Raw genomic sequence first — 17,109 nt, 5'->3', positions numbered from 1 at the left:
TTCCTTAGCCCGACCAGATCCTCCACCTACTCCAGTGTTACAGCAAGTAACAGCTAATACAATAACTGTCCAATGGACAGCTGGAACTACAGATCCAATCAAGTCCTATTTCTTGATGTACAAACCGAGTTCAAGCACGGGGGACTTTGTGGAAATAGCAGGAGTAACAACGACAACTTACACCATACTGGATCTAATGCCGTTCACACAGTATGACGTTAAGGTTTCAGCAGTGAACACAATAGGACGAGGAAATCCAAGCAACGCATTGATGGTTACAACAGCAGAATTGGGTAAAACTATATTTAATATTAATTCTTGATAAGAAAAGCTTAGAAATATATAAATATGGAAGATACTTCCACAGTTATAACGTGAGTAATACTTTGTTTAGAATCGTTTAGCCTGAGAATCTATATGAAATTAGTATAATAGTTAGTTTGGGTGTTCAGCCTTATGGTACAGGTATAATTGATCTTTCTTAAAAACAGTTATGGGATTTTTACCTTCAGTATTAATATGTCGGTGTTATGCCGCCCGGCGCATAAGCCGTAGGAGTTCGTAAAAGGGCCAAACTTAACAGATACATGTAAGCTTTGACCTATAATATAAGCGAAAGATTATGGTATACACGTAAACCAATATTTTCTCATCAGCTTTTAGACATTTGATTTAAAGAGAAAGATATAACTAATAATAATAATAATAATAATAATAATAATAATAATAATAATAATAATATCGAAGTCTTATATAGCGCACGTATCTACCAAACAAGATACTCAAGTCGCTGAGTATTATACAAACTTTCAGAAAGATAGGTTATTGCAGTGATGAATTCTGAGACCCAATTATTTAGCACCTTTTTACAAGGTGCTACGGCGCATACAGCAGCCACAGCCAGGAACACCGGGGCGAACCCCTTCTCTTTTCGATAAGTGCACTGGGTTCTTTTACATGCGTTACAACGGCTTTACGTCCCATTCGAAGGACAAAGCAATGGTTAAGTATTTCGCTTAAGGACACAAGTGTCACGGCTGGGGATTCGAACCCACACTCTGCTGATCAGAAACACCAGAGTTTGAATTCGGAGCTCTTAACCGCTCGGCCACGACACTTTTTGTAGAAGTAGTTGACTGTGTAGTAAAAAATTGTAATTAATTTGATGACTTTCTCATAACACAGCTCCCTCAACAGCGCCCAAAGAAGTTCGTGCAAGTCCCTTAAGCTCAAGTACCATAGTGGTACAGTGGGAACCTCCAGAAAGACCCAACGGGGTGATCAGAGGTTATAACATCTACTACAGTAACACACCAAATCAAGATCTGAGTTCCTGGTACAGCCGAACAGAGGACAACACCCAGAGGCTGATACTTATAAGCGACCTAAACACCATGCAGATCTATTCAGTGCGCATTTCAGCCTACACATCTGTTGGTGAGGGGCCAGCTTCAGCACCCGTTCAAGTTAAAACTCAGCAAGGAGGTATGGTCTTAAAATAATATTTATAGGGTGCGTTCGTTTAGCTTCCCTGGGACACCCCGGTCTGCCCCGGTACGTTCGAACAGCTTTGACGGGGCTCACCCGGGTCAGCCCCCAGTGCCCTTCTTGTGGAGTGGGTCACTTGGGGGTGACCTGAGTTGCATGCTGCACCATGAAAGGGGGAGTGTGATCGTTCGTCAGGGGCTCACTCGAGTGAGCAATGCGGGGTAGACCCAGGGAAGCTAAACGAAACCAACTATAAATGCTGGGCACAGTTTGTCCATTCTGATTGTTCACGAGAAGATTAATTTTGAAATTTAAGGTGTAAGTCTAGTGTGTTTAATGTTACCATGGGTAGACAATTTTCAAATTTCCAGTACAAAGCACAATTGATACCCTTTATCTATACATGGAAGTATTTATTTAACGAAAAATTTCTCTTCGTTGTACAAAACTCTGGTGTCGGAATGTTTGTACGTCCGACACCAGAAACTAGCACTTCTCCAAGAACGCATCTCTGCCACCAGAGCTCATACTAGCTGAATTTGACTCGGACACTGCAACCCTAAGGCAGTCCCTCCAGTCTACCCTCAACCTACAAGACTACTCCAAGATTCAAGAGGTCTTGAAATCAAATTCAAATATTTTTAGTGAGAAATGACTTCTTTCTCAAAAACTATGTTACTTCAGAGGGAGCCGTTTCTCACAATGTTTCGTACTGCCAACAGCTCTCCGTTACTCGATACCAAGTAAGGTTTTATGCTAATAATTATTTTGAGTAATTACCAGTGCCTTGAAGCTTTTTTTAAAATATGCTTTCTTCATCAGTTCCGAGCCAGCCAGAAGTGTTTTCAGGTGAGGCTATCTCAGCCACCCAAATCCGTTTAAACTGGCGCCAACACGAGACAGAGGCTACAATTACTTATTATGAGCTGTACTACAACGACTCAAAGTCTGAGCGGGAGCAACACAGGAGTATACCTATAACTGAAACTTATATGCTGGAAGATCTCAAACCAAATACTGTGTATAATGTCCGCATAGCTGCAAGGTCAAGGGCAGGTCAAGGGGCGAGCACACCTATCATATCTGTACGAACACAGCAAGCTGGTATGTATTGTTAAATGTTGGTTTATTAATTAACAGTTAACAGATTAACAACTATATTGTGAAACTGTAGTGTATCTTTACACTTGTATTAAAGGAACACGTTGCCTTGGATTGGTCGCGTTGGTCTTTGAAAAGTGTTTGTAACCGTTTGATGTATAATGCATATGATTAGAAAGATATTTTAAAAGTAGAATATAATGATCCACACAAGTATCACTCGAAATTGCTTGGTTTTCCTTTTACCTCGTCCACCAATACGGTCGGTCAAATTTGTTGACTCCCATAAATGGCCGACCGTGTTAGTTCGCAAAGTAAAAGGAAAACCATGCAGTTTCGAGGCAAATTTGTGTGGATCATTGTATTCTACTTTAAAATCATGTGTCTAACCATATGCATCTTATAGCAAACGGTTACAAACGCTTTTCAAAGACCAACTCGACCGATCCAAGGCAATGTGTTCCTTTAAATGTGCACTGTGGGTATGGTTGTAAATAGCTGTTGCAGTCATGGCTAGTGAAATTAATATAAACACAATCTTGTTGTACTCTCCATTTTTGTTTTGACCTTGATTGTGTTATTCCTGTGTTGTTACTTACCTATTCCTCCAATCAGTCCCTGGTGCTCCTCCACAAGATGTCCGAGCAACCACCTTGAGTTCTACAAGCCTTCGTATTGAATGGGAAGCACCTCCCGAGGCGCGCCAAAATGGTGATATCACAAGTTATAAAGTGAACTATTTGAAGCTTCCTGGTGATACACAGACGCAACTGATGCAGGAGGTTGGTCCTAGTGACAGATCATGTACCCTTACCAACCTTGACAAGTGGACACGTTATGAGATTACTGTGTTGGCAACTACAGTTGTTGGGGATGGTCCTGCATCCATGCCAATACGTGTGCAAACCGATGAGGATGGTATGTACTGTTTTGTTGTAGTTCAATTGGAAGCCATGCCAGTCTGCTTTATATTGGCCAATAGCTACTGCTTATGCATGGTTAGCCATCAATATTATCATCACCATGACCTTTCTGCCAGTTGATAATTCTGTAAGCCATTGGACACTTTCGGTAAAAAGGCCCACACTTCTTGTATCACAACTTGTATATAAAATAACAAGCCTGTGAAAATTTGAGTCATTGGAGTCGGGAGAAAATAACTGGAAAACCCACTCCTGTTTCTGCACATTTCGCCGTGTCATGACCCGTAATTCTCGCTACCGAGAATTTATAATTGTTTTAATGTTTTCTCAAAAAGTAAAGCATTTCATGGGATAATATTTCAAGAGAAGTCTTTCACCATTACCTTCTGTAAACCCTGTAAGTTATTTGTAAATCTGTGAACTTTTTTTTTTTTTTTTTCTGTTCCGAAAGTGTATAATGGCTTTAAGCCTGGTTCATACTTCCTGCAAATGTTAAGCGCATTTCCACGTCACATGGCTTTCTTCGCAGCGAATGTTTGGCACATTTCAACTGATGCAAGTTATTTGTTGTGAATTTGTGACATCAAAATTAGTATTGATATACAGGAAGTACGAGCCAGGGTTCAGTAACTTGTTGGTGTTTTCTAAAAATAATAACAATAATAACTTGACGAAATAGGGACAAATGTGAGAATAGACCTGTTGCAGAAGGCGGCGCTGTTGGGAATAGCGAGGATCCTAAGAAAGACCCTCGAGATTTAAGGCTACGGGACATAGACCGACTCGAGAAGTTCCTGGCACAAATGAAAATGTGATCTTTCTTTTGCATGCTGTGATAAGATGGAATAATAACAGTAATAGTAATAATAATAATGATAATATAATAATAATAATAACATAATAATAATAATAATAATGGGACTAAGCGTGACTCGAGAAGATACCGGCACAAATGAAAATATGATCTTTGTTTTGCATGCTGTGATAAGATGAAATAATGATTATAATAATAACAATTATAATAATAACAATAATAATAATGGCTTAATAAAAGGTTCAGACTCAAGGAACGCAATCTGATTGATGTGGATAAGGTTAAGAGACAGGTAAAGAAAGTGCCGAATTGGAGAGCCCCAGGTCCGGACTATGTGCATGGGTACTTTTTGAAGAACTTCCGTAGTTTTTCATTCAAAATTTATTCTGTTTACGGAAATTGCCTACAGTTACTCTATCATATACATTAAAGACATTGGACACTATTGGTAATTGTCAAAGACCAGTCTTCTCACTTGGTGTATCTCAACATATGCATAAAATAACAAACCTGTGAAAATTTGAGCTCAATTGGTCGTTGAAGTTGCGAGATAATACTGAAAGAAAAAACACCCTTGTCACACGGAGTTGTGTGCTTTCAGATGGTTGATTTCGAGACCTCAAATTCTAAACTTGAGGTCTCGAAATCAAATACGTGGAAAATTACTTCTTTCTCGAAAAAACTACTCCACTTCAGAGGGAGCCGTTTCTCACAATGTTTTCTACTACCAACCTCTCCCCATTACTCATTACCAAGTAAGGTTATATGCTACTAATTATTTTGAGTAATTACCAATAGTGTCCACTGCCTTTAAATATACTCTTACTTGCATTTCAACATGATTGAGGTTGGTATTTTTGTAAAAAGATAGACCTTTGTTTCTCTTTTCAACCATGTAGTACACAATAATCTATAAGAGAGATTTCGCAGAGTCACGGATACGAACGTATACAGATATCGAACCGTACGCATTCGCGTCAAGTGAGCTGTGTAGTTTTGTTTCGTAAAATTCTAACGAATACCCTCAACTTGAGGGTCAAGAGGGAACTATTAACCAAATGGCTGCACCCATGGACAATCGCCAATTCTCTTTTTCTGAAGCATGGTGGTTAACAAATGTCCAACTACATCCATGTATGATACCTTTAATAGACATGGTATAAACTAGTACATTAAAAAATAACAATTCGCTACAAAAACATGAACAAAATATACTCGTTGTTTACTTTGTGTATTGCGACAGATTCCCGTTTTGAGCTACTATTCTAACTTGTGTACAACATTTACATGTATACGTCACGTGGACCTTAAAAAGTGATGACATATTATGACGTATCCATACACGTAAGAGTATTGGTGACTCTGCGAAACCCCTCTATTACCATAACCTTAACAGATTATATGTGCTATTGGTAAATTTCATATCTGTTTTTCCTGATCACAGTTCCCGATGGGCCACCACGCAAGGTTATAGTTGAAGCTTTGAACTCGACCACAATTTCTGTCAAATGGAATCCCCCATCAATAGACCGGCAACATGGCGAGATCCGTGGATACCAAGTTCACTATCAAGTTGTTACTGTTGATGAAGATCCGCTGGGACCGATACAGGTTCAATGGGTGTCAACGGCTGATATCAGGGTAAGAGTTCTTTTTTTCTTCATCTGAACCAGAAAATACTGTACATTCTTTAAAATTTGTCACACCAATGTTATTGTTATCTATATTAATGTCCTAAACCAAATAAATGGTAATGTGCAACTAATTAAATTTTTCGCTTTAATGAAATTGTACTAGGGTGGATTTCACAAAGAGTTAGGACCAGTCTTATTTTGAGTTAGGACCGGTTACTCGTCCTAACTTAGGACTATCCATGCAGTTTGTATATCTCCTAGGACTAGTCCTAACTCTTTGTGAAATCGACCCCTGGTCTGGTTAATATTTTATTTGGTTTTAAAGCAGACACGTTTAAAAACTAACTGTACAAAACCTAATAAATCCTAATAAGTATGGTACAATATTGATTAACATGACAGACTAGAAAGGGGTTTATGAATGGGAAAAGAATATATTATGAGAAAACTTAACTGTGGGAAAAGTTTTGGAAATGCAAAACTTGTTTCTATATTGAACAAAAACAAGTCAATAAAGTGACATTGTCATGTTATCAATATGCCTGGTTACTAATTTGCCGTCCTTCTCTCTTTCCCCGACTTTTCTACTGTAGGAAAGCCAAGATGAAAAGGTATTTCACAATTCACACGTCATAGTTCCATACATGTTATAGGCCTTCTTTGGGGTACACAAATACCCCCATTGGAATACCTAAATCTCCCATTCATTGGTCCCAGCTTGTCCTTAAGTTGTGTGTTGGTAGGTATAGGTGTTTTTCCCCGCCTAGTAAGAAACCGTCTGGGTTCCCCTCTTGTGTACAAGTACCCTTTATTGTTTTTGAAGGAGGAAATTTAAAGGTGAGATTGTCAACCAAATTTATTTGATAAGTTTTGAACACCCAGCTGGGTGGATATATGTGCGCATTACAAGTCTTATTATTATTATTATTTATTTATTTTGTTTTGAGTGTGACTTTATGGAATGCTTTTCTCCTAAATGTACCTACAAATAGTGGAGCGTTGTTTTACATGATAACAAAAACAACGCAAATAAGCAGAAATTCCTTCAGCTAGTTCAACCGTATATTCTCAGGTTTTTTTTTTAGTGTTTATTTTGCAGTAAGTTTCATCAAGGTTTCTAGAAGTATGGATTACTAAATCAATCAAATTGTTCAAATTATTTTATCCGATTCACAAGTCCCCAGTTTCTAATTAGAACCATATGATACCACACATGATGAGCTGCTTTCACTCGTTAACTAACCCTCTTGCTGACTGACTCTTTAAAACAATTCAAAATCAGTCTCCTGACGATGACTAGAGCAAGCTAGTCGAAACGTTGAGACCAATTTCAGAACTGACCCCGCGGCAGTACAGTTACTTACGATCCTATAAGCTAAAGTAGTAGTCCAGTCTACTTTCTATACCATCTGCCCTGATAATAGTTAAAAGCAGGACAGTTCTTTTCAGAGCTGAGAAGTCTCCCGAACCCCTGATTATCTACTCTGTGGCAGTAGAATAAAGCAAGACAGTTCCCTAAGAACAACTCTACCTGGCAAGTAGATACACACATGGTGTTACCGCAAACCAAATATACATTGATACCTCACCATGCAATGCCTCAAATCCTATATAATTCAAAATCCATTTCTCACATAACTTTGTACACAAATGTAAGCTTTACCCTTGGATCAAATTGAACCTAACTATGCATGATCAGTGCATCTCTTGATGGTGTTGGATGGTCAAATAGTGGGCTCAATAATCGACTAGAGGATTAGAGGAACACGTTGCCTTGGATCGGTCGAGTTGGTCTTTGAAAAGCATTTGTAACCATTTGTTATGAGATGCATATGGGTGGAAAGATGTTGTAAAAGTAGAATACAATGATCCACACAACCATGCCTCGAAATTGCACGGTTTTCCTTTTACCTCGTCGACTAACACGGTCAGCCATTTTGGGAGTCAACTTTTTGACTCCCTTAAATGGCCGACAGTGTTAGTTATTAAAGGAAAAGGAAAACCACGCAATTTTGAGGCAATGTTTTGTGGATCATTGTATTCTACTTTTTAAACATCTTTCTAACCATATGCATTTTATAACAGACGGTTACAAATGCTTTTTATAGACCAACTCGTCCGATCCAAGGCAACGTGTTCCTTTAACTAACCCTCTTGCTAACTGACTCTTTAAAACAATTCAAAATCCATTGTTACTGCTTTACTAGTGAATCAAGTCTCTTCAGTCCAAAACACAAAACTTAGTATTTCTAAGGAGTACAATTCATATAAGTAATATAAGGACAAACAATTTGAACAAGTTTCAGGAGTAAGATGGACCAAAAATATAGTTATTGATACTTGCCCTCTTGGGGTCTTTATGAACTTGTGTGTGTGTGGGGGGGGGGGGGGTAACATGCTTAACGACTAAAACTTTTTCATTTTTTTAAACTGATTTCCAAATCCTGTCTTGTAAAAAACTTGTTAAAAGAAAGAAATTCACAAACATTTAGATCTTCACTGGCATATGACGCCGTAAGCTGTAGTAATGCCACTGGATGCCAATTTCATTAGTCAACTTTTATTCTTTAAAACAATTCTGACTCATAAACAACTGAACAGTGTTTATTTCATTTAGGCTTGATCGGTCATTGGAGTCGGGAGAAAATAATGGGAAAACCCACTCCTGTTTCCGCATGTTTCGCCATGTCATGACATGTGTTTAAAATAAATCCGTAATTCTCGACATCGAGAATTGACAATTGTTTCTCAAAAAGTAAAGCATTTCATGGAATAATATTTCAAGAGAATTCTTTCACCATTACCTTCTGTAAACCCTGTAAGTTATTTGTAAATCTGTGAACTTTTTTCTTTATTTTTTTCTGTCCCGAAAGTGTATAATGGCTTTAAACATTTATTTTCGTCACAATCAATGTTATTGTGGATCAATGTGGTCATGTACTGACTGCATACATGTATGTACATGGGCAATTCCACGGTCAGTCGCATTACACTTTTCAGTGTCATTTCTCGATCTTGGTGCTAGAAGTTCTATGTGAGATATTCTTTCCACTAAGTTTATAGACTGATTTGTACTTGACACCCAAGGCTTTGAAGTAATGATATTAGAAATGTTGTGGGCTTTGTACTCTGGATGTTGTAACGTTGTAAAAAGCGGTCAGTCGCATTACACAAAAAGGACATGGTAAAAAACACACTTGTCACGATTCAAAAATTTCCTATATCAAAAAGTTTGCAAAAGTGTTACTATATGTAACACACAACTCTTATACATGAGTATCCAACAGGATACTTATAAATGGTCAGCAACTTGAACTTAAAGGTGTACATGGCAAAACCATGGTCAGACGCATTACGGACAATGTAGCCACGCCTACATGGAGCCCAAGCTGAGTTCTTATTTGGAAAAATTGGGTTCATTCCTTGTCAACAACTAAAAATAAATTGTTTTTTTTGGTGTCCTGTCCATGTTTGCTTGGAATTGCCCACATGTATATAGAGCACAGGTGTCAAGATATTTCTGCCAGGCAACCAATAACAAATTTTCCATTGTGTTGATGCGTAGGACATGGATATTATTGACAAATAGGATAATTTGTTATGAGCTACATGTTTTAATGGCAAAAAAAATGGGAGATTACAGACATGTTGGGACATTGATGCTTTTTTTCATGGTCTTTAAAATTCTGGGAATTTCCTCAATATGTTGGCGTCTTGATTTTCAAGCTTGAACCATCTAACCACCTACCTGATCTGACAAGACTAAGAATGTAGCGTTAAACTATACACGATCGTATTCTGAGAGATTTTGATGCAAACACACCTAAATTGTACAGGTGATCAAGGCGAAAATGAACCCCAGCGTAAGCTGCATGCTTCTCTAATGTCAATCTTGTGTTGATTGTGTGTAGAAGCACTAGCAACCAGATTAGCAGTCATCTGATGCCAGTTTAACCAGATGGGGTCCCCTTTTTATTATGTCCACACTCAGTGTTTAAACCTTTCAGTACTTTATGTCTCACTTTTCTGTTAAACCTGATTCGGTCTAACTTAAGAATCTAACTTAAGTTGAACTTGATTGGGTTAAACAATGAGTTCAGACTGTGTCTAAACAACCTCACAATGTCTTTTTGTCCCAGATCGAAAACATTTTCCATGGAATTGCTTTCATTGTTATCGTGCTTGCAAGCAATCGATGAGAAAATGCAGTGTATAAAACACGTGGTCTCTATCGGTCATGCTTGTCTGAAAAATGCTCATGGCGAATGCGAGCGCCCTCGAGCATGTCAAGTGCCCCATACCTATATTTTGCGAAACAATATTCAACAAGCTGTTGCGTGAGGGAATACAGTTGTCCTATCCGTATCCGTATCTGTCCCTGTATTCGCATGTTTGCGAAATCTCTCTGTTGTCGTCATTATACATGTATTACCTGTTTTGAATATACAAACATTGATAATAGATGAGCTTCAACCTCAAATAAACTTGATCGTCATGTAGATTATAGTTTGAAAAGCTAATTAATGGTCTCTGTTTAATATTTCCACGTCAATTTTCAATTATTTTTTTAGGAAGTGCTGTTGAGAAATCTTTTTCCCAAGACGTATTACTCAATTGAAATAGCTGCTTACACCATTAGGGGAGATGGTGAAAGAAGCAGACCCAAGGTGGTTCAAACGCCTGGACAAGGTGAGTTTCTTTTGGTATGAGAGTAGAAACAAATAATAAATGTTTTAAATGCAGTGGACACTATTGGTAATTGTCAAAGACTAGCCTTCACAGTTGGTGTATTTCAACATATATGCATAAAATAACAAACCTGTGTAAATTTGAGCTCAATCGGTCATCGAAGTTGGGAGATAATAATGATAGAAAAATAACCCTTGTCACACGAAGTTGTGTGCGTTAAGATGGTTGATTTCGAGACCTCAAGTTCTAAATCTGAGGTCTCGAAATCGAATTTGTGTAAAAATTACTTCTTTCTCAAAAACTACGTCACTTCAGAGGGAGCCGTTTCTCACAATGTTTTATACCATCAAGCACTACAAATTACTAGTCACCAAGAAAGGTTTTTTGCCAATAGTTTTTTGAGTAATTACCAATAGTGTCCACTGCCTTTAACTTTTAAGGTGTTACTCTTATATTAAGCGCAACATGTGTTTGTATTTACTGGTGATTTTCTTTTTTTTACATCTAGTTCCTGGTCGTCCAAAAGCATTTGCTGTCGAGATGCTGGAGAGTGGTGAATACTACGGTCACTGGGAAGCTCCAGATAGCACCCATGGAGACTTGAAGATGTATAAATTGAGTTACAGCACTAGCACCAGTAAGACACTCTACATAGAGATCCGACCACCTTCCACAGAGTCAAGACATTTCACTTTAAGTAAGTACCAACATACTACAAGTATTTGGATTGATATACAGTAGTGTGCTGTCTGTTTTTGGGATCTTAAGCCCTGTTTGCATCGGACTTGATTTGGGTAAACTAACCGAGCCAATGGGTAACTTACCCATTTTAAGTCCAATGCGAACCGCCCAGGAAATTTTCCTCCCAGGTAACTTACCCGACCCGGATGGGTAGTTTAACTGAGCCATAGGTGCCTGGTTAAATTGACCAGGTTAGTTTAACCAAACCGTAAAGTCCAATGCGAACGCGATCAGGGTAAAAGCAGTCCCAGTAAAAAACCAGATCTGGTCCCCGATCTACCTGCAGCGACACGTGTACGTCGTGCATTGTGTACACAGACGGAAGCTCGGTTGCACTCAATGCATTCATGCACCCCTGTCAAAGGTCACTGCGATAGCGCCATTGGTTGGGGGGAGGGGTGTTTAGAAGTCATTTATTGGCTAGTTCACAGAGCTGGTCTTTATATAATAATAATAATATAATTTGGGGGGCTAATTGTCCTTACTCGCAGCTAGAGTTAAATTGCGAAAGATGCGGCTACATCGTGTTCGAGAAGCAGGCATGCAAGCTGCCAGCCACATCAACCCATTATGACCATGGAGCACAGCCAAGATCTAAAGTGTTTGTTTTGTTCCTGAGGGTGGAAAACCTGATAGTCTGGAAAACCATCGTGGCACAGCAGAGAACCAACGCACAACTCAACTCACATATGGCCACGGCCGGGAATCGAACTGGGGTCACCTTGGTGAGAGGCGAGCGCTTTACGCACAAGCCAACCGTGCCACCTTAATGCCACATGTTAATGTACATGTACCCCACAGTCGGAGTGCATAAACTCTTTGAGGTGTTTCTAAACTCTTTGAGGTGTTTCTAATTTCAGGTAAAGGTCAGAGGTACTTGTTCACCCTTGCTGCTGCAAACAGTGAAGGTTATGGACCGTCGATAGATTTTACTGTCACTACCCTAGAGGGAAGTAAGTAAACATTATTTTACCCCTTGGTGGCATAAAACTGTTTCCGACATGTCTGCGTGTGCGTGTGCTTGTGTGTGTGGGTTGGAAGGTATCCAAATTCAAACCGGGGACCTATAACAAAGGGGACAATAGGTCCACGGTTGCTATCACAAAGGAAATCATTGTGGTTTCCAGTTGCTATCACAAAGAGTTAAACAAAGGAGGGTCCCTGATTGCAGGTGTTTACACACTTGTTGTGTGTGTGGGCGTCTGGTGTGTGCATGCATGGTGTTATGGTGTTTTGGTGTTGAGGTTTGTGCGTGTTGCATGCGTGCAAGTTATAACTTGGTAGAACTCAAATGTTTTCATGTGGATTAGTCCCCCCTCAAAGGTCTGTCCTTTTTGGACTATAGGCAACTAAAAACAAAGGAAATGTTGTCTGAGCAATATCTTGAGAAGTGCTTGTGATATCACATTTGACAAATTCAGCAACATGTAATCATTGCAAATGTGTTATCATTTTAAAGCAGAACACTGCAGTTTTGCATTGATATTATAACATATACAAAGAGAGTAATAAATAATTGAAATATACATGATTAAAAAAAGTTTTCTAAAAAAAGTTTTTTAAAACACAAACTTGCACTTCTTTAATCTCTTGTCCTTGCATGCAATCAACGTTTAACATGTATGAAAATGAACAAGAGAGTGTTATGAAATGAACTTATTTGTTGTAATCGTTCCTCAGGAGAGAGTTGAAGGCACTGTACACTATTGGTAATTGTCAAAGACCAGTGTTCTCACTTGGTTTATCCCATCATAAGCATTAAATAACAAGCCTGTGAAAATTTGGGCTCAATTGGTCATCGAAGTTGCGAGAAAATGATGACAGAAAAAAACACCCTCGTTGGACGAATTTGTGCGCTTTCGGATAGGAATAAAAGACCACGTTACTTTAGAGGGAGTTGTTTCCCACAATGTTTTATACCATCAACAGCTCTCCAATGCTCGTTACCAAGTCAGTTTTTAAGTTAATATTTGTTTTGAGTAATTACCAAACGTGTACCTTCCCTTTAAGCAAATTTTCTTTTCCGTTGTCCAATGCTGTGAAAGTTGTAGCTAACAAAGTGATTTTTGTTTTGTTCTGGGGCAGAACCTACTGGTGCACCACAGAACTTTAGTGGGAAGGTATTGTCAAGTACGTCAGTAGAGCTTTCATGGGAAGCACCATCTATTGAGGAGAGTAACGGTGGTATTATAAGCTATACAGTGCGCTACTATTTGGAACAAGATCCTGGTCAGGAATTTATCAATGACACTGTTGATACCAAGATGACTTTCATCAATTTGAAACCTAACACTGAGTATATCTTTCAAGTACGAGCCCACACAGCTGTTGGCGCAGGTCCATACGGGAGTTCACAAATACAACACACCCCACCACCCCGTAAGTCTGTCTTTATTTTTTGGAGTTGAAAGAAAATTAACGAAAGAGGAGATATTACAATAATGTGTGTAAAAAGATATACCTATGAAGAAAGATTATTTTGTCTTGAACAATCAGACTGATCATGTTATAGAACATAGCGTTTGGATGTTGTAGTCTTAGATAAGCCAAAGAAGATGTGTCATATCGTTGACGTATAGCTTTGCTTTGTGATATAAGGGTGGCTTTGAAGGAAATGGAACAGATCCAGAAGTACCAAGACCTGGGGTCGATTTCACAAAGAGTTAGGACTAGTCCTAACTTAGGACTAGTCCTAGAAGATATACAAATTGCATGGATAGTCCTAAGTTAGGACGAGTAACTGGTCCTAACTCCAGATAAGACTAGTCTGAACTCTTTGTGAAATCCACCCCTGGCCCCAATACCACACCTTGGACAAGCAATTGGCTCTCTTGGTGCATTGTATGAAGAAGAAAAAAAGTAGTGTTAGTTAAAGGAGTCCCTGTGGTAGTTGGAGAACTAGCTGTGCCAGGAGAAGATGTTGAAGTACCAAGACCTGGGGCCAATTTCATAGCGCTGCTAAGCACAAAAATTTGCTTAGTATGAAATTTTGGCCTCGATAAAAACAGAATTACCAACCAAATTTCCACGTGGTTTTGAGGATAAACAAACAACAGCTGAGTACAAGTAACAAGCAGTATGCAACAATTGGAACTAATGGTCGGTAATCCTGATTTTATCAAGGAAGAAATTTCATGCTTAGCAAATTTGTGTGCTTAGCAGCTCTATGAAATTGGGCCCTGGCCAGGGAACTCACCCTAATACCACACCTTGGACAAGTAGTGAACTGCCTAGGTTTATTCTTTAACAGCATCATCATCCAGTCAGAGGTTAAGCTTTCTGTTGATTTGATTGGTTACATGTTGGGTTTTTTAATATTTGACATAATATTTGGATATAATGCATGTGCTGCGTGACAAACTGCTTGGCTGTGATTGCACTTCTAAAGCACAAGAGAATTTTGCTTAAAATGTTTCTAACCAAACTTAAATGGACCATAGATTGCGTACATTCAGTTTTGCACGGAGCCATTTGAAATTGATTCAAATTCATACAGTCTAATAATATGGTGGGAAACAGTTGCAGCAAAAAGCACTCTTCTTTCAAAGTGTTACATCTAATTTCTATCTAATGTGGTATACGTTGTCAAACGACGTTTGGCACATTTTACAACTATTCTACAAAATATATAGGCAGGCATACTATCGAGTACAACGTCAATTTGCTCAGCTGAAAAATAATAGTGATACTAAAGTGATCTTTCACAACTGGAAAATGTTTTTGTGATTTGAAAGATGACATATTTTCAGCTATTGTTGCACTTCATGCTATCTTTCAGTTTGGAAAGACAGTAAATTTCAAGTTGAACTATTTAGGCCTATACTTATGTTTGTAATGAATCAACACTCGACTGTAGATTATGTTTAGAATCTACACTTAGCAGTAGCTTGGTAAAGAATCTACAGTTAAGTGTAGATTTGTAAAAATAATCTACACTTTCACTAAAGGTGTTTTAAGAGTCCCTGCCTGTAAGAATGTACCAAATTAGGGGGGGGTGTGATTCATGGGTTCGCAGATCTTCTTCCAAAAAATTAGAGTGATACACCATCATACCAAACGAATAAATCCAAAATTTTAGTTTGCTGACGCTTTCGGTTTTGGAGTTACCAGTTATCAAAGTTTGGGCCAAAAAGCCCTCAAGAAACGAATAGTACATTCCCTGTAAACACAAAAACGTGCGCCAAGGTCATCCCAGAAAAAGTAAAACATTTTTTGAAACCTCCAGTTGGGCTTATAACAAAAGTAAAAAAAAAAATTTGGGATCTCGTTGGCGCATCATGTTACGCGCACCTGAACCTGTGACGAACAGTGCCCTCGTGCCATTTTCAACGCCTCATAACTCAGCGCGCCTATAAGATCCCATAAATTGAACAAGTTCAAATGAAAGAGCTTGCATCCCTAAAACAAATTTAAGTGCAAAGTGAGTGGGATCTCGTTGGCGCAGAGAGATAATAGAGGTCAAAGTTCAAATTGTACCAATATATTGCGTTTTCGCACCTCCATAACTTCGCGCGCCAACAAAAAAAATTGTTTTTATGGCAACTGGGTATTGGAACAGTTTTCATCTAATGACAAATGAAAAAAGAATCTTGGGATCTCTGCAACTTGCATGTCAAAAGATTTTTTGAAAATTTTGTAAAGTATTGTCATTCCACACATTTTGGCCTAAATTGGCACAACATTCACTTTTTTCATCACTGTAAGTATCTGTGCCAACAAGATCCCATCAATGTTTTCTTGTATTTGGTTAAGTTGAGTGTTCCTAAACAGATATCAATTGAAAAATAATTGGGATCATGTTGGCCCCGCCAATATAACAAAGGTCAAAGGTCATATGAAACTACACTACTGCCTATTTCGGGCGATTTTGCGTCGTCTAGAAATCCACGCGCCAATATGATCCCATTAAGTTGTCTGCGTTTTATGATTATATAGATTCTCAGCAACACATAAAAAGCAAAAACCAAATGGGATTTGAGTGGCGCTAACAAATATTACAGATCAAAAGTTCACAATACATGCCTATATTTATGCATTGCTGTGGCAACCGAAAGTGAGAAATATCCCCCAATTTCAAAATGTTGGCAAACCATGAAGGGGATAGGTCTCCAAAACGAATTTTGGTCAAGAGATAGACTGGACTTGTTTTTACAAATGGTGTTAGTTTAATGTTGGTTGGTAACTGTTGCCAAGGTCAAAGGTTACAAAGAATATGGGTGTTTTTTATATTTTCTGTCAAGAGCCAACTTCAGAGCCTTTTCAAGATTTTATTTAATGAACAAGGGCTCTTTCCTTTATGTTGGGGAAAACCACTTATAATATCTAGGCACATGTGATTGTCCCAAATTAATTATAGAGCCCTTGTTCATTTGATAAAATTATGACATGGCTTTGAAGTTGGCTCTCCACAGAAAATATTGGTGTTTTGTAATACATTTTCTGTGGAGAGCCAACTTCAAAGCCCTGTCAACATTTTATCAAAAAAGGATGGGCTCTATAATTAATTTGGGACAACCATATGTGCCTAGATATTATAAGTGGCTGTCCCAAACTGAAATGATAGAGCCCTTGTTCTTTAAATAAAATCTTGAAAAGGCTCTGAAGTTGGCTCTTGACGGAAATATAAAAAACACCCATATTCTTTGTAACCTTTGACCTTGGCAACAGTTACCAACCAACATTAAACTAACACCATTTGTAAAAACAAGTCCAGTCTATA

General features: G+C 38.4%; 1 protein-coding gene across 3 annotated transcripts in view; it reads left to right on the top strand.

Annotated features, from left to right (window-relative positions):
- Positions 1 to 17,109, top strand: part of LOC139946490 (receptor-type tyrosine-protein phosphatase F-like) — a 51,092-nt gene that overhangs the window by 13,208 nt on the left and 20,775 nt on the right. For 2 of the 3 annotated variants that reach the window (XM_071944164.1, XM_071944163.1), the window contains exons 7-16: positions 9 to 293; positions 1,186 to 1,485; positions 2,311 to 2,592; positions 3,205 to 3,507; positions 5,771 to 5,967; positions 6,554 to 6,571; positions 10,532 to 10,649; positions 11,158 to 11,346; positions 12,251 to 12,343; positions 13,476 to 13,769. In XM_071944164.1, coding sequence (XP_071800265.1) covers positions 9 to 293; positions 1,186 to 1,485; positions 2,311 to 2,592; positions 3,205 to 3,507; positions 5,771 to 5,967; positions 6,554 to 6,571; positions 10,532 to 10,649; positions 11,158 to 11,346; positions 12,251 to 12,343; positions 13,476 to 13,769 — 2,079 coding nt within the window. The remainder of the gene's footprint in view (positions 1 to 8; positions 294 to 1,185; positions 1,486 to 2,310; positions 2,593 to 3,204; positions 3,508 to 5,770; positions 5,968 to 6,553; positions 6,572 to 10,531; positions 10,650 to 11,157; positions 11,347 to 12,250; positions 12,344 to 13,475; positions 13,770 to 17,109) is intronic. The other variant, XM_071944165.1, reaches the window with a different exon arrangement.

The sequence above is a fragment of the Asterias amurensis genome, chromosome 13 (genome assembly GCF_032118995.1).
Source record: "Asterias amurensis chromosome 13, ASM3211899v1".
Taxonomy (NCBI): Eukaryota; Metazoa; Echinodermata; class Asteroidea; order Forcipulatida; family Asteriidae; genus Asterias; species Asterias amurensis.
This window is presented reverse-complemented; position numbering and strand designations above follow the sequence as displayed.